The sequence below is a fragment of the Perca flavescens genome, chromosome 9, assembly GCF_004354835.1.
Source record: "Perca flavescens isolate YP-PL-M2 chromosome 9, PFLA_1.0, whole genome shotgun sequence".
Taxonomy (NCBI): domain Eukaryota; kingdom Metazoa; phylum Chordata; class Actinopteri; order Perciformes; family Percidae; genus Perca; species Perca flavescens.
This window is the reverse complement of record NC_041339.1, coordinates 27044381-27063159: the sequence shown is the minus strand read 5'-3', so window position 1 is coordinate 27063159 and position 18779 is coordinate 27044381. Positions and strand designations below refer to the sequence as shown.

At 40.2% G+C, this 18779-nt stretch overlaps 1 protein-coding gene across 3 annotated transcripts in view; it reads right to left on the bottom strand.

Moving 5' to 3' along the window:
* pde4ba (phosphodiesterase 4B, cAMP-specific a) overlaps nt 1–18779 on the bottom strand; it is a 202403-nt gene that overhangs the window by 15279 nt on the left and 168345 nt on the right. For all 3 annotated transcript variants that reach the window (XM_028588407.1, XM_028588408.1, XM_028588409.1), the window contains one exon: nt 2875–2987. In XM_028588407.1, the coding sequence (XP_028444208.1) occupies nt 2875–2987 (113 nt within the window). The remainder of the gene's footprint in view (nt 1–2874; nt 2988–18779) is intronic.

The window sequence follows — 18779 nt, the reverse complement described above, 5'->3', positions numbered from 1 at the left end:
CTCAAACAGTTCATGCGTACAAGACAGACATGACGGAGTCCTTATCAGATGGTTACGTGCGTTTCAGGACACATTCACCCACCTGCCAAAGTCACATCAATGAGAGAGGGTCAAATTATACAGTAAGCACATTGTGCCACCTGATATGCTGCACTGTAGATCAGTCACATCCAGCACTCTTAATTTCTAGACTGATCTCATGAAGTGGCTTATGTATGACACGCCAATTCGTATGCCATTTTTGGCGTACTATCAAGACGCATACTCGCTTTTTAGCATGTTTATCAACGCTGTTTGGCCTCCATTGACTTACATTACCTTGCGATTGTGTAGGAAATGAGTGGTATGAAAGGGCGAAAATCCGCGTAGGGAGGGTGGTCGGTGAATGGGTCAAACACAGGACTTTCACCCAGGAGACCGGGGATCGTGTCCCGCGTGTCACGTTTCCTTCGTGTACCATGTGTCACGTTTCCTAAACTCAACTGTTGCTTTCTTCTTTTCCTAAACCCAACCGGGTCTTCTTTTCCTAAACCCAACAGGTTCTTCTTTTCCTAAACCCAACCCGCGTGTCACGTTTCCTAAACCCAACCGTAGCTTTCTTCTTTTAATAAACCCAACCCGTCCGTTGTATACGGCACTCAAAATGCGTAGAGATAACACGCCACTTGGCTTTAGAAAGTGGCGTGTATGTAAACATACACGCCACTTTCTAAAGCCAAGTGGCATGTTATCATGATGAGTCATGATGTCGTGTTGTAATTTCTCTATACAGAAACTCACACTAATGGCTGAATCTTTAAATAAACAAATCAAGTCTAATACAGTATTTTCTGGAAAAAAGCAGCATAAAACTGCCCCGTCATTATTCCATAGTTGGGATCAATCCTTGCCAAATTTTCTGTGATTGCAAAAGTGCTAAAATCAAAGCCTAAAGTCCACAGATGAGGGTTGATATGAACCAGCAGCTTTTCTACAGGGACATTTTTGTAAAAAGCGTTGTGACTTTTTATTGTTTGGAAAATTCCATCTCATTCTGCTGTAACGGATTTCCTGACATACTTGTCTCTACTCTCTGTCTCTCCCGTGTGATTCAGTCGTCCTGTGGCCTTATATCCATGTCTACACTAAATGTCTGTTTGTTTAAGTGGTTAATAGTGTTTATTCAGTTGTCCACATGTTTCTAAACTGAAACCAATCCAGCTGACTGTCAGTGCTGGGCGTGTGTCTGGATGACGACAGCAATGGGATAAATAAACACGACCATTAACCATCCAAACTGGCATGATGGGAAGTCTATTGTCGTCTGGAGAGTGAGCTGGGGATCAGGAAGGAGACAGGAAGAGAGAGTCACACACACACACATACACATACACACACCCACACACAAATGTTCTCTCTCTTCCTCTCTAGTTTATTGTGTTTGACCCACTGTGGGATCCCTTGCATCCTGTTGTCCATTTTTATGAGAAATAACAACCTTATGCACTTGGCTGGCTTGACAAACTGTTTTCAGGCTCTCTTACACACACAGCTGCAAATCATCCTGTAATGTACAGCAGCTTTCTGGGAATGTCACTGCCACAAGCAAGTCGACAAGAAAAGGTGAAATCTCTAACAGCAGTGTAAGGCGTAATTACAACAAATAAACCAAAGATGGCCGAGCATCCAGTCTCATGTTGACAGAACTCATGTTTCTGTTATGGCCGAGGATGAATTATAGGAACTGTATACCGGACTCAAAGATGGCGTAGAGCCACTTGAATAAAAATTGCTTGCCCAGCGCATACTCCCAAAAAGTTTTCTGACTTCTGGGTTTGCTACCGCACTGGTCCCGCCTGCGTTTTCCCTCTCAGTCTATAAACTTTACATTGGGATGATGTCATGCACTTAAAAATTTAGCTTTTTGGTCATGCAGAATAGGGTTGATGGGGCCTAAAGGGCCCTGCAACCTGCAATGGTAGTACCAATGATGATTATAATAATAAAAAAGGTAGGAAGTCATTTTAAATAGGCTGAATTAGTAATTAAATTTAAACATGTAAGTAGTAGTAATTCTAATTGTTACATGTTATATGTACAGAGAGTCAATCGAGCGATAGGAATTAACCTTTAAGGCCAAATACTGCTGTGTATTACGCTCTGTCAGTGAGTAGTATGGTTAAGGGGTCACTTAAAAAAAGAACCAGGAACTGAACCTTGATCACTCACAATCTAGGACGCAGAAGCAACAGAATAACCAGTGGACAGTGAAAAATTGTCCGACAGGAAAGATGAAAAGAGGGCAACAGTGGACCAAGACATAAAAACACACTTAATTTTGTCAGACCATTTTTGCACAGAGAGAAAAAATAAATAAAGCAGAAATAAATGGAGCTTGATGCTGGTTTAGGCAGAAATTAGCTGATAAGTAACATCCAGTCATATTCATACAAGTGTGCAGGCTATACAACCTGACAGCGCTCATGCAAACACTGCGTACTGCTGCAGCCTCTACCATCATCATCATCATCATCATCATCATCATCATCATCATCTTCTTACTGTACATGTTTAGATTTTTAACATGGTGACTTTCCAAAGGTCATGCTAAGTTCATGTACGTTTACAGCTACAGTATCTTTGGATTCTGTACACTGCCATTCATGTGTTTATTATGCTGAAGGATTAGTGCTCCCTGCAGAATCCCTTGCTGCTCAGATTTGAGAGCTCCTTCAAAAGAGCATTTTCCGTGTAAACACTTGCAATCAATGGAACGTTTTGAAAAAAAAGTTTCTCTGATTTGAATAAAATGAAGGCAACATTAGCCTTGTGCCCTTTAACATTTTCTTCACTAATGACTAAGAAGAGTGAAAAACACAATGCAGCCTCTCCTACCTTGTTAGAGGCCATGTCACTGACGGAGCGGTAGGTCTGGATGGTCTCCAGCTGGTCCAGACACCAGTCCAACTCCTCCATCGTCTCCATGGCCAGCTTCTGGTACGCTTCATCTGTCAACAAGCAGTCGACACACAGAGACACACAGTCAGAACAGACGGCGCACATGGAGCCCGAGCACTGTCCAGCCACTCCCAGGCAACATCCACCCACGGGTCCTGCTCGGGGCGCCTGCTGCTGCTGCTGCTGCTGCTGAGGAGGAGGAATGGTTAGAGGTGGCACCCAGCGGAGTAGAGCAGAGGAAGGCTAGGACTTCGCTCTGTCACACACTCAACTTTTCTCTCTATGCAAATGTGTGTGTGTGTGTGTGTGTGTGTGTGTGTGTGTGTGTGTGTGTGTGTGTGACCCAACCCCGCCCCCCCCCCAACACACACACGCACATACACACACAATCTGAGGGTCCTCGGCTCATTTACATGAACGTCAACCCCCCAAGAGCAGGAAACCAAATACTACCTCACCCCCCTCTCCCTCGCCACACACAGACGCACTTTACCACACCTCACAGGAAGCAAACAGACACCTGTAAATCTACACACATATGAATACACACACACACACGTATACGCTTTTGTCATGCCAAACCAAACTTTTGTTTTAACTAACTTTCGCTGACACTCATGCACGTACAAATACAAGCTACTGATTAAGTAACATCATTTAATCAGAGTAATGACATCTGATTATTGGCTGTAGGCAGATAACTGCACTCCACAGATAGTGATATCGTTTTGTTTGACCAGGAGTTGAGACACAAACATGGTAATCAGTCTCTGGAGGGGCCCCACATGATGTTTTAATGAGTCTACGCATATTCGAGAACATTTGTCATTATAATCTGGTGCATACATATTAACAGCTGCTGTCAAGACATGTGTGGTTACTGCTTTGCAGTTTATACACAGTAGGTCGAAGGCCCAACCACAGTACACATACAAATGTAACCCGGAGACAAAATTACAGGAACTGAGTTAGGTATCAATTTTACCAGAACTGAACAATATTTCCGTAATGTTACGCAACTGCCAGGGTGTGCATGTCATTGTTTAATCATACTTTGTGCTGTCTTTTCTTTGTAAAACATTTGGTAACTGATATATCTGTATTATAATGTTTGCAGTTATTGAATTAGGGCTACAACTACTGATTATTTTCATTATCGATGAATCTGCCAATTATTTTCTCAAGTAAATGTCAGAAAATAGTAATAAAAGGTGATGTCTGCAAATGTCGTGTTTAGTCCAAAACCCCAAAGACATTCAGTTTACTATCACACAAGACAAAGAAAAGCAGCAAATCTTCAATCAATTTGTTTTTCGCTTGTCTTGCAAAACAAATGCGGCATAAAGTGATGGTAGTGCAACAAAAGTAAAACACAGAGGTAAAATAAAAAAAAAAAACTAATACTGGATATCTATCTTTTCCACAAGTCTAAACCCCTTATGTTACGGTAAGCATGATTATCAATACAGTGAGGGGCTTTTCCTTAAATTATTTTAAAATATTATTTATACTACAGAGGGCCTTTGACCAGATAGAGAGAAAAACAAGAATGTGCTGTAGCCACTGCATAAAATCTTATTGCATGAATTTAGAGTCAATATTCTAACCCTGTTCCAGTGGTTTAACTGTTGTTTTTTTTTTCAGAAAACTACAACTGTACATCAAGGTTTGAGTGAGTCCTTGTTGGAAAGCAGTGTGTGATGGGATGGACACACACACACACACACACACACACACACACACACACACACTTGTCTGCTGCCCCTGCATACTGTATACTCCGGGTCTCCTAGCTGCGGAGCACAACATGGCAGCAGGGTGTGCACTGCGGCGACCTTAGCGCGACCACGTAGAATGTGTCCCCTGCTCTGATCTGCTCGCCATCAAAGACATGAGCCTGTTTGCTCTCCCAAACACGAGAGGCACCTGGCACTCTGCCCGCAGCCTTCCCCTACTCTGATGTGGGGAGTGAGAGAAAGAGAGGGAGTGTGTGTGTGTGTTTAGTTTAACTCCAGAAACGACTGATGTCAAAATCGGCTTACACTCATTTGAGATGTTTCTTCCCCGTATTCTCAACACTTTTGAGGTGGTTTGTGTTTAGAAAGCTCCTTTTCCCTCCAACAGTTTTCTCATTTGAACTTTTACACTCTGCTCAGACAGAAAGTAGCATATAAGTGGTCTTAGCTTTGTTCATGGACTCATGAAACAACTATATCTTTAGCCCATGCAGTAATGGGGAAAGTAAAGTAAGTAATTCTAACAACACATTTCATGATCTGTAACATCTGTGTCAATGGTGAGGTTGGTTTTGTTATTCTATCTTTATGAGGATCAAACGTGCAAGAATTAAGAGTAAAGTAGGGGGAGTTTGTCAGCTGTCCTGTTTAATTTCTGGTGAATGGCAGTCGCAGCCCATCAAAAGCTTAGATGAGCATGCCTCTCCAAAGGTTGAATAGTTAGTACAACAGATAAACAATTGTCTTTTTTGATAAAAAAATAAAAGCTACAAGGCTGTGTATATAAACACTGAAGGAGTGAAGTCGACTACAACTCCATCCGATCACTAAGCTTATAATTCCGCACTGCTTACAAAGAGTGGGAACTAAAGACTGTTCTTCGTAAAAGCCGGATAATACATCCAGCTAAATCAGTTAACTTTTAGATTCTGGGTCAATGATAGATGAATTCAGCAATCAGCGGCACAGTGTTTTGATCCCTTTTGCAACAGTTAAAGTTATTCTATGGAGTTTTTGTCCTCTAGCACTAATGGAGCAGTTTTTTACCTGCACATGCACACTGGTATTGTAATACACAGTCCAGCCAATAGCTCCAAACTATTCCAATGTATCTACAGGTGTTGGTTTTGCACCAAGAAATGCAGCAATGCGTCAGCGAAGGAAGGAAAGAAGACCACAAACTAGTTAACATAGATGTAAACAATTCAAACTTTTGAAAAAAAACAAACAGATTTTTAAATGTGCGTTTTATGAGGAAGGGAAAGCATTCAAAACGTTTTGATAGACCTAAATAAGACACAATTCCTTTAACATTTAAAATTGGCTACTCCTCTGATTTTCCTCTCTGGCTGGCTCTTCATCATAGCAACCATCACTAAGCCTGATGATTACTGTAGTATTTAGAACCATTTGCCATATCAAACTGACAAAAAACATGGCTTTAAGTTGAAATATGTTTTACAAAACTAGATTGGGTGGTAGTGAGGCTGCATCAGCAGTAAAATTGAATTGCTAGATTTATTGCTTAAGCTCTTAACCACGTTCATGACATGGATTTCAAAACCCACAAAAATGGGTACAGTGCTGAAAAATCTGGTTTAGTGAGTCTGGACCTAAAGCCAACTTCTTGTGGGTCCCCACATACTGAATCCATTCTTTAGGTAGGTTCCAAATCCACTTAACTTTGGCGCTTGTATAACAGTCTTACTCTGATCCCTGCCCTGCTGGAAAGCAGAGTCAATTCCAGTCTTTACTCCAGTGCAGTTTACCACCAGTTAAAAAAACAACAGCAACAAAGATTTTGTTGGACATTGACTCTCAGTTATTTCTCAGTGCTATTATGATCGAATCTTATGTCAATGCTTTAAAAACTACACTTTCGAGGACAATGGGAAATAAATGACCATAAAGTAAACACAACCCAGTCCCTGCTTTTATTCTGCAGCTAAACAACAGACGAGTCAACCAAAATCGTTGCAAGACATTAACTAGCCTGATTGTTAACCTTTATGGTAATTGAATGATGGTACAATCCCATGACAGTTTAATCATATAATCTGGTAAACATCCGCAGGGTTAAAGGGTGAGGCATGATACAGATAAGTTGTACTAATAGACAAGATTACTGAAACTATAGACATGTCTGTAAAAAGTAATAGACTCTACAAGAATTAGTCTCAATGTTCAAACTTTAAGTGTGTTGCTAACCAAGAGGGATTTCTGCCAAGTTTTTGTGTTTGATTTTTACCATGACTAATCTATGAAGGGGCATTTTTTTTCATGCTGTTGCTTTGTGGCTTGCAACACTCGCTGTAAAGACAAAACCATAATTCTGCTTATAAAAGAAAAAGAGTATTTACTGTAGAAATTACAGTTGTATTACCAACGAAAACATGCTTTTATATTCACACTTATTTCAACAGAAGAAGCATGCCTGTTAGCTGCATACCATCAATTACTTTAGTTACAGCCGTCTGCTCTGTAGACTCTCATGGCCTCAGATGGACCAAGGGAAACAGCAGTCGCAAGCCAACACACATACACACTAGCACCACAATGGAATAGGGGATTTCCACCGCCTCCACCCCGACACAAGGACCTTTCTGATCAGCGCTCAGACCTACAGTGTCTATCCCACTGGGGCAGACAGAAAAACACACAGATATGCATGTCTAATCCGCTCAGACAGTTTACTAATACATATACATGAACCAAAATGTCTCATGACTGTACTTAGACACAAACATTCAAACTTGTACTTTCCAGCTGATGGATGCAGGGGTATGAGGATATGAGGCCAGCTCTTTCTCTTGATTCAATATTCAGTTTAGGCCTCACTGGCATGATAATATGCAGTATTTCCTACACAAAGTTAGCAACACCTCCATTAACAACAAAAGATAAAATGGACGAAGTAGCCCAACAAACATATTGTTGACACTTACGCAAACTTGTTACCGAAAACCTTCAGCAATAACATACAAAAATGTGTGGATGTTCAGTAGTTAGAGGAGATAGGGGTGGACAAAAAAAAACAGGGTTGATCATATACATATGTAATGAAATTCTAAACAAGAACACAAAATATGACCTTAACATGAATTGAAAAGAGCTGTAGCAGTATTGTATGTGTTCCTGTTAGTGTCCATCTATCCACGATTCATTGTGTTTTCTTTGATTGTCTCTCAGATTGAGCCAAGATAGCAAGTTTTGTAGTGATGATGTGATTAACTCCAAATTATTTTTAAAGTCCTGCACAATTTGTTTAATTTGAGGCAATATTTTGGTGTTTTATTCATTATATTCTCCCTACTATACTTAAAATCCATGATTTTAATGGTGTTTCTAAATGTCTGTTGCTTGTCAATTCGTTGACGCAGGACTTTTTGGGAGATGTTTTTTTTTTTTTGTGCAGCAGGTGCTCACACACATCTCGTATACAGCGCATGGCAATACCATTATTTATGGACAAGTGTGCCCAGAGGACGTCAGACCAGAAGACTTAAAGCAGTGTGTGTTTGTGTTGTGTGTGAGACAGCTGCATCTTTCATCCTCTCGTGGGGATAAAGTCAGTTTCCTGCCTGTGATGTGATGCTTGCTGCAGCAGAGCAGGAGGGCTGCAGCGCATTATCAGCAGCCATGATGCTGTATGGCATTGTGGAGGTGAAATCATCAGTGTTGATTACCTACAGGCACAAACACACTTATTAAAAACAGACAGGATAAGAGGCCAGGGGCCTCTTTTATCATGTCATACTAATTTCTGCTTTTAATATATGAGTAAGCATTCATGATTAGATGTAATGATGTTGTGAAGGGCTAGGTGCCATGTTTCCTTCGAACCAGTGTAAACAGACCACAAACACTTAGAAAAGAGGCAACAAACTTTGACGTAGGCCAATCAGCAGCAGTGCCAGGATCCTGAATGAGAGAGACAGAGGGGGAGCCATTCTTTTGTGACATCTATTGCTTTACAAGAAGCAGAGAACAGGTTCATCTGAAACCTTTCGAGGTGTTATGCAACACTTCCTATGCAAGATCAGAGGTGGTATGGTGAGGCAGCGCTGCTCCTCCACTTCTTACGAGGCAAATTATGACTTCACATGCACGGCATTGCAAAATCTATCCCTGACAAGTATTGTGAAAAGAGGGAAGAAGGGTGGTGGTGAAGTTTGTGGTTTTAGGAGCATGTTATGTGGCCTCGAAACGATTGGGGATTGAAACATTTCTGTAAGCCGGCTTTCTGAGAAGTAACAAAATGACTTTGTGTTTCATTGTGTTTTCATTTATCTGATTTACAGGGAGGAGGAATACCAAAATGTCTCAATAGACGGTATCAGGATTTGGTTGCCCTCTGGTTGTGAATTACATGTATAAACAGAATGGAGAGACATAATGACTTGATGTTCTGTTGCAACGGAGGATTTGTATGTGCTTCACCACTTATGAATTTGCAGCTTCAATCGAGCCATAACTGGTAAGGGCATCTCTCTGGAATGCAGTGTCGGTAAAACAAACTGGTGCCTTTTTCATGTGGTGACCCTCCAGAAGCAGCACTGTGACACATTTTGGACGCTGACTCACAGATTAAGAATTCTGATGTGTTGTAATGTGGTGATTAAGCTAAAGCTGAACTGCTCAAGTTGTTATAGTTACGAGTTTGTATGTTTGCTGTCTGTCCCTAATACAAAAAGACAGCTTTCATGTTTTCTGCTGCAGCCACTTGGAGTCTGAAGAAGAAAGATAAATTGAGGAAGCTGATAATTAGCCAAACTTAAGATTTCACTGTATATTCTACAGTAAATATAACTTCATTTTGTATTCATCTGTTCTTGGCTCATATCAACCCTTTCAGTATGGCTGTGTTTTACTATTATTTTGTCTATTTGACCACGTTTGTATTGTTGTGTCTCACTTCTTGTGATGTCGCCTTGGTCTGGTCTCTCTTGGAGGTCACCATCCTCAAAAGGAGGTTTGCCTTCTTGCCTGAATGTACAATTATATGATCGACACCAATCTCATTTCTGTGCATCAAGTATGGACCTAGAACCGGGAGTTGATTAGCTCAGCTTAGTATAATGAGTGGAAATGGAAAACAGTTAGCCTGGCCCAGTTTAAAGTAAAAAAGCAGCACTTACGAATTGTACTGTTTAATCCATACACAAAAAGAAATGTAAAAACAACAATTTCATATTTTAAAATAACTTGTGGTGTCGATCTTCATCTAACTCAACAAGAAAGTGAATAAGCGGATTTCACAAAATGTTAAAATATTCCTTTGAATTAAGGTTAAATAAAAAAAATTAAACCTGAAAACAGAGATGAGTTGAAATCATCATGAAAAAAGTAGCTTTGATTTTGCTCGGCTATGTGGTGCTGTGCAGGTGAGCTTGTGGTCTTGGTGTTGTTAAACTTATTGTTTCTGGTGTAGCAACAGGGGGCACGGTCATGTGACTACTAGTCTGATTTGTGGCTCTTCTGCTTTTATTTAAACTGCAATAAAGTCAGTTCTGACAAAAGCTGTTACATAAAAATGCTTTAACATGGTCATATGTAACAGCCATGTGTGTGCTTTGTATGGTTGCTGACTCTTTCTCCTCCCACTCTCTGAGGACACAGTGTTCCCTGACCGTTCCATAACATATATATGTACACATTCTTGTCTGATTTACTATAGAACTCGAAAGTACGAAAGCCATAAATCTGAGTAGCATGCATCAACTCCCAAAGGGTGAACAGTCACATTAGATCCCTTGCAGAATCCTTGGAATACCACAAAAAAAGTCTCTGCTGTGTTAATCAAACTGTCTAAAGTTTTCAAGTTGTGAGAATTTTATTTTATTTAGTACAAAAGTTCATGAGGATATACGCCCACAATATTAATAAAACACAAGTTTAGCTGATTTTACAGTGCTACAAATGTCTGTCACAGTTTCCTAAAGCCAAAAGGTGAGGACTTAACATGTTCAGCTTTGCAGGACCAACAGTCCAAAAAAACCAAATGCTTTCAGTTTAAAATGACATGAAAGCAGAAAATGCTAACAATTGAAAAAGTGGAGACAATTTATTATAGGCATTTTTTTTTTATTCATTTGCAAAGTAATTTGTTGCATTTCTTGTTACTGAGACCGAGAATGAATTTGACTCCTGTGTAATATTTCATGGAAAACCATTTGACCATGTGCATTTGACAAACAACTTCCTGTAATTCGTCATCCGCAAAGATGCATTCATTTAGTGAAGAGAAATATTAATATTTCAGTACTCAACATTGATCCAGCCCAAATGGGGCTTCAGTCCCAACTGAGCTTCACAGAGGCCTATCGTGTCTAATCTGCTTATTTAGTTTGAAATGGCTAGAGAACTATATCCCTTTTTTTCCACCAAGTCATGCATTGCACAGAGAGTGAGCACTTGCACACATACTCATGATTCACACATGTACACATACAGAGAGGTATACGGAGTGATTTATGCATGTGGGAGGTGAATGTGAGGAGCATAGTGTGCGGACTCATCTGAGCTCAGAGACAGTCTGACATCGCAAAGTCTGAAGGTTCACCGAGGCACCAAGCGTCTGCCTCAGATACAATATTCGCTGCTATCTGAACAGTCGTCATGTTCTGGTGTAAAAATATTGTTTTGTTCCTAAATCTCTCTCGCTCTCTCTGATAAAATGTTGACAGACGTCAACAAGGCGGTTTGTCTGTCCTATCAGCAGATCTGTGGACCGGTGAGTGTAACACCGTCCTGTCCTTGAGCTGCACTCACCCTCAACCTCTCCATCTGTTTTGACTCAGTCACGTAAACTCTCACATCTTTTTTTCCTCCCTTCGATCCTTCTCACCACAGTGTTTCGCTCTCTTCAGCTTCTATACACACAAACACACAGCAACAGAGCAGGCTTTGTCTGTGTTACCTGAGTTGAACTCCCACATTGGGAGCAACAGTACTGACTGGCCTGAATGGGTCTCATTGTCATGCTGACTGGCATTTGCCCCTCGGGTTGATTAGCATGGATCAGAGGAGCCACAAACCCAGTTAGCCAAACTTGTGTCGCTGTTGTTGATGCTTTTTTTCTTTGGGTTTCAAAGTAGCGTCTAGAGTTACGATTACAGAGGTTTAGTGTTGGTGCGGGGGTGGATCTGATGTCAGGGGTGAGGACAGATTTCTAAAATCATCAGGAAAACGTTTGCCTAATCAGAACAGGCCAGCATGCAGCTGCTGCTGCTGCTGCTGGAACCGACTCAGCTTCTTAGTCAGAGGAAAAAGTTTGATCACGAACGGAGTCATACTCAATTTTAATAAAAACTAAAAAACTAAAAAGACTTTGATTGCTTTTCTGACTTTGCTGCATATCCATTTTAGACATTTAGCCAAAGCTCCCTGAACAGAGAGACCTGAAGGGTCAATTCACCTAAATTATAAAAAAAAAAAAAAACATAGTGGTATTTAATCATACAGAGATTTTTGCTTCGCATTCCTGATATTTCAATGTGAGAGGAATTTAATTTATGGTGGTCAAAGCCTTTTAGGATTTCTGAGTACTGGATTGTTAGATGGAATATGTTACCTCATATGTTCTTATGACACACAATGTGTTATTCTTAGGTCAAAGAGCAGGAGTGGGTGGGGGGGGTCCAGGATACACAGACACACAAAATACTTTTACTGTTTTGCCCAAGGAGATGTCAACTAGGGCTATCTTATGGATGGAGTATAAAATTGGCCTTTGTTAAATGTGAATGGTCTATGTTGTTGTTGTTATAAATGAGAAAAATCTGGTATTTAGGCTGCAAAACCTTTTCTGCAGGTGTGATCAGTTCAGTTATTTTACATCCTGAAAATATGCAAGGCGCAGTGGGTTCTCTGGTTTTGAAACCACGGCTCAGATCACTTTTACAGGTTTTGATTCCAATAAAGAGGAAGTAAACAACCTCAGCATGCTGACATTTAGCTAGACAGGCTCGGTTTACATGTCGGGCTCTTGTTTCTTGGCTTTGAGATATATGAATACACACACACACACACACACACACACACACACACACACACATATGTATATGTCAGGGTACAATGGCAGACTCAAATGTACAACTCAGAACAGCAGTGAAGAAAGGTTCCTTTATTGTTCAAAGAACAAACAGGCAGAGGTGCAAAATCGGCAGGCAAAAATCGTAGTCAGGATACAGGCAAAAGGTCTCGAAAACACTGGGAAATACAACCTAGAAAACCACTGGAGAGTGAGTACACAAGGTTCATCAACAATCTGGCACAGGTAAGTGAATGTGGTGAGTATTTATACTAGGGGAACAGGTGATGATGATTACACACAGGTGAGACACATAAGGGACGGAAGGGTAATCACAGAGGCGGGAAAGTAGACAAAGACGGGTAGACAAGTGACCAGGAATGTATACAAACAGTGGATTTCAAAATAAAACAGGAAGTCCAGAAAACAAACAAAACATAAAATAAGATCGGAGCGGGACTGAACATGACATTATACACACATGTACACATGTACACACACACACACACACACACACATTATATGAATAACATTTTATCGAGGCCAAGCAAAAAATGATTTTGGTCCTATACAACACTTTTCCAGCTGTTGTTGAACTGTTGTCAAGAAAAACATGACTGTCTTATTAAAATTATCTTGACTTATCTTAGTGTGCAGGCCTTGAAACAGAGCCAAGCCAGCCCGGTCCAGGTCAAGACGGAGCAGGCTTGATGAGCGGAGCGAGGAAAGGCACCAGAGGGGCTTTATGACGAAGGGGTTTGCGTGCAACGCAGGATCAGTGTCTCCAGTAACATATGAAGACCAGCTGAGACAAACCTCAAATGACTTCGACACAGCATGCCTCCTCATGATGGGTAAGCTTGGTGTGTCAGTGTATCTGTGTACGTGTGTGTGTGTGTGTGTGTGTGTGTGTGTGTGGGTGTGTATCCCCAACATAATACAATCTAATTGAGCCAATAAAGACTATTGGCATTAGTGAGCAGGCAAAACAAGATTGATTGTGTTTGTCCATATTGACAAAATGAAACTTTCTGATTGAATCAAGATTAAATACAAGATCCCCCCAAGTAACATCTAAATGTGGCCTAACATCAGTTTCAGAAAAAAACAAAGATATCTGGATCCTGCCTCTGCCAAAAACCAGCCACGGTACCGCACAGTAATGATTACCAAACCATCGTTTGCCTGTTTTGTGTTTTTGTTGATAATAACCATGAGGATTTTAATTGAAGTGTGGGTATTTTGTTGTTGAATTCATCTCAAAAAGGCGACTTTCTGTCCTGTTCAACAAAGAGGGGTGCGGTTAATGGTGGTGTTTTTTGGCAGGGGAGGGAAGGGGGTCCAAATGCTTCCCAACTAATCAAACAAAAGAGCCGGTCTGTGAAGCAGAGAGCGTTTGAATCCATCTGCGCTGAGCTGAACAGGCCTGCTGGCAAAGGAATACTTCAGGGGAAGGGCAGCCGTCTACTTTATGACTGTGCTGACGTCAATGGCATAATTCAAATACTTGCAGAGTGCATGCTTCCAGCTTTCTGAACTTGCACTCTCTCTCTGTGGCAGGCCACAACTAAAACCTGACATGGAATTGGACTTCAGTAAAACAAAATAACAAAACAACAACTGGAATGGAGTCACGTCAGGCTGAAATAGCACAACGCCACATGGTATTCATTTGCTAGCCCTTCAGTCGACACAAAGGCGAGTGACAGTTTGACACGTCTTTGGAAATTTGTTGTAAATTTGCTAACAGAGGCTGAAATATTACTATGGTGCAGAGCTTTGAAACTTTAACTGATTAAAGGGAAAAGAGGTCCTATTAGCAGGAAGTGTATAAAACAAAAAAATAAAAGGGAAGAAAAAAACCAAAATGAAACCCCTTACTGTGAAGACCTATTCTCTTTTACCGAAAACTGGAAGTGACAATGATTTTGTGTAAAGTGACGTGTGTTGGTTCCATTACATTGGGGAAGCTTTTCAGTGTCTTGCTTATGAACACACAGAAACACATACAGCATTTAGAGCTGGCACATCAGTCAATTAACCCTTGAGTTGTCTTCCCGTCGTTTACATAAAAAAAAAATTCAACGTTTCTTTTTTTGTTTTTCAGACATTTTTTCCAACGTTTTTGTCACTTTTTCCGATGTTTTGGCGATTTTTTTCCCTCCAATTTTTGAAGCTTATTTTTGTCACTTTTTTCAACGTTTTTTTGTCTTTTTTATTTTCAAATTCTATAAAATAGAATAAAACACCCCAATTCAATGAAAGAAATATTTTTTATTTTACTTGTGAAGAGTGTTGTAGGAAACCATCCATTGTTATTTTCTTTGACAATTTGGTTGAAAGAAACCCAGATTTGTGATATAGAAACCTTGTTGAAAATGGGTCAAATTAGAAGCGAGGACAACAGGAGGGTTAAAAAGTAATTAATCAACAACTACTTATCTGTGGGTTTTCTACTGTTGGTTGGACAACACAATTCAATGGAAGGTGTCACCCAGGGCTTTAGGAAATTGTTCTGAGAACGTTTTCCCTTTTTTGACATTTTGTAGACCAAGTAGAGAAAATAAGCAATATGGTTGCAACCACACATAAGATAAAAGCCAAATGTAGATCCTTTTGTAAGTTATATCAAATTTCCTAGAAAAACAGGGTTGAGATCAACTTATTAGCAAAACAAACTTAACTTAAAAAATGTAATTACCTATACGTAATAAGAAGATAATAACACAAAATATGTTTTATATATATATTTTATGTATTTTTTGAGTGTCTGAAGAAAAAACGAAAACAAAATATGACACAAAAACGACGCAGCATAGCTACCGGCAGTAGCATGCAGCTAAGGGTAACGTTAGCTTACCAGTAGCCTGGCCTGCAGTTGCACTTTTTGAGACACCATGGCCGTTGCCGAAGTCACAGATGACGGAGAAACAATACAACTGAAAAATCCTCCTGCTTCCCTAAAGTCACCGGTGTGTCAACATTTTGCCTTCCCCCGTAAGTTATGTAAACAAACAACATGTAGTTAAGCACATGGGCACCTACAAGACTTCATGTCGCATTCAGGTGCCCCTCCGTAAATGAATGGTGAATTGGGAACAGTGTTTGTGCTGAAAAAAAACCCCAAAACGTTTAAATTGAAAATCAAATTGAATCGTGACCTTAAAAATCGAAAGTCAAATCAAAACAGATTTGGAGAATCGTGACATCCCTAGGTATTAGAGTTTAGATTATCTGCCTGAGCCCGAGCTTGACCTGCCACCCACCTTCATATTTCCCACCACTATCCTCGGGCTGGGCCGGCCCTTGATGGGTGGGGAGAAAGCTAAGCCATAATCACGCGTAGCGACTCCTCCACTCGCACGATTCACCCCGGGCCTGCTGTGGTGTATTGTGTAGCTTAAGTGCAACATGGAGCTTGAAGATGTAAAGAAACAAATAAAAACAGGAAAATTAACTTTGAGCAAGTTTGGAGGAAAGTCGGAGGCACGGAACCATTTTAAACAAGTCGTGGGCAGTGACAACATAGCCTACTGTATGCATTGGCTTTGTCGAGCGCATTAAGTGCGGCACGCTGCTCGCCTATGACAGCAAAAAAACGGGGACTTTGACGATGAACAGACACATGAAGCAGGCTTGCTGTGGCAGAAAAGATGGTAATCAGCCTTCAATGTCCTCTTTCTGCAGTTCAAAAAACTCGGAACTGTACTTGAGAACGTCAGTTATAACAGCCCATGTATTAAAAAATTGTCTGGTTTAAATCGGGCTCTGGCTCATAATTACAGTTAATGTGTCGGCCGGGGCGGGCTCGGACACAACGTGCACGGGCTCAGTTAAGGTCGGGCTTGATTTTTTTTTGGGGCCCGATCTAAGCTTTACTAGGTATAAACGTACTGTGGGTAGGAAGTTGAATTTATTCAAACGATTGTTCTCTGACATGATTTTTCTAAAAGTCATGACCTGAAGTAACATTTGTGGTCTTTACGTTTCTTGCTTACGCCTCAAGCTCAGTTAACCAATCTCACTGAGAGGACACAGACAGACTGTGGGAAGGTTGTTCACAAGCTAGAAAATGCAACAGACCTGACATTCCAAGTGAGCTTCTTCAACATAATAAAGTATGATGTTAATCTTATTTTGGAATGAGTATTTGTGTTTCACTTAACTGATAACAAACCAAATCAACGACCAGAATCAAATGTTAAGTGGAATAACTGATAACATCATAATGACTCAACCAACCCTTTCAACACACACACACACACACACACACACACACACACACACACACACACACACACACACACACACACACACACACACACATATCTCGACAAAAGCAAGTGGGTCATTTGCCACAAGCTCTGGATCTCCCTTGGCTGGGAACCACACAGGGAGCCTGTGCCAGCAGGTATAGAGAGCTTTGAGAAGGGTAAATCTTTGGTACTGCAGCTTCTTTATGAAACAGGAGATATATAAAGTGAAGGGCCAGGCCTGCAATTTCTGGCCACTTTTCAACACCGGGATTACTTTCAAATAAACCACGAACACACACCACTACCACAACAGAAGCTTATGTCTGACTTTAAAAACTCAGACATGTTTTCCAAACAGTTTTTGTAAAAATATATTCCTTCTTGTTGTGCAGTGAGACCCCAATAGATTAGATGCTAGTGCCAGCTATTCTAAACAGATGTCAGGCACTCTGTATGGAAACCTCCAACCCTCTTTAACCCTTAGTGCACCTGACTTACACTCAAGAGTTTGAGGGCATTGGAGCGGTTAAATGTAACCTAATGGTGGCACCTTTCTATATCTTATTTGAGACGACACGGCTGTCGACAGACACACACACACACACACACACACAAAACCCTGTTTGTAGCGACATGCATAACATAATATAATAATTAAGGCGGGCCATCAGCTGCCTGATGACCTGAGATCCATCACAACTGTGTCCAAATTTAAAAACAAACTCAAACACCTTTTTATTTTCTCGGGCATTTGTTTAATTACTGTGTGTGTGTGTGTGTGTGTGTGTGTGTGTGTGTGTGTGTGTGTGTGTGTGTGTCTGTGTCTGTGTTTGGTGTATGAATTTGTATGTTTTGTTTGTTTTTGTTGATTATCTTGTTTTGTATTTTTATTTCTATTCATGCTTTGTTTTAATTTTTGTTTTTAATGTAAAGCACTTTGGGTTTACTTGTAATGACAAGTGCTATACAAATAAAATGGACATTCACAAATTGGTTCTAACATTGTACTCACCAAAGTAATTTGTAAGATCTAGGAATTTGGCCGCATCGCTCTAAAAAAAGTCCAAGACAACAAGGTAACAAACATAAGCGATCAGACATGTTGTAACAAGCCAACAGTTTAGATTATCTAAACTGTCTAAACTTTATTTTGAAGTAAAATCAAAAGTGAGTGCAGTCCTAATGAAGGGGGTGTTTAAAACCTATATGACCTTCTGACTGTGTTCCTTGTTCTGATGTCACGCATTCCCAGACCTCAATAAATGTACAAACATTACAAAACAATTACAAATCGTAAGATATTTTCTCTTATTCTAAACTGCATGAATATTACTAACTCTTACGCAGATGTGTATAAAGTACTAGAGACCCATACTTGAGTAAAAGTACAAGTGCTCTATCAAAAAAGTGACTTGAGTAGAAGTAGAAGTGCTCTTTAAGCACCACACTTAAGTAGAAGTACTAAAGTATTCAACATGTTTTGTACTTAAGCACTGCAAGTAGTACTGAAAGTAAAAGTATTGTGTTATTTAGTTATTACAGAAAGCAGTCAAAAGTTTGAATATCATATTGTTTATATTATGTCAAATGTTTAGCCTAAGGCTGTAGCCAAAGGAATTAACAAATATTAAATATATTATATTAAAAATAACAAATATTAACAAATACTGAAATAAAATGTACAATTATCACACTGTGCAAGTAAAATGAACATCTTCTCCAGCACAGTAACAATTAAAGCCCCAAAAAACATATCACACACTAGCTAGCTAGTAACGTGTGATGAACAGGAAAGTTAGCAAGCTAGCAACATACAGA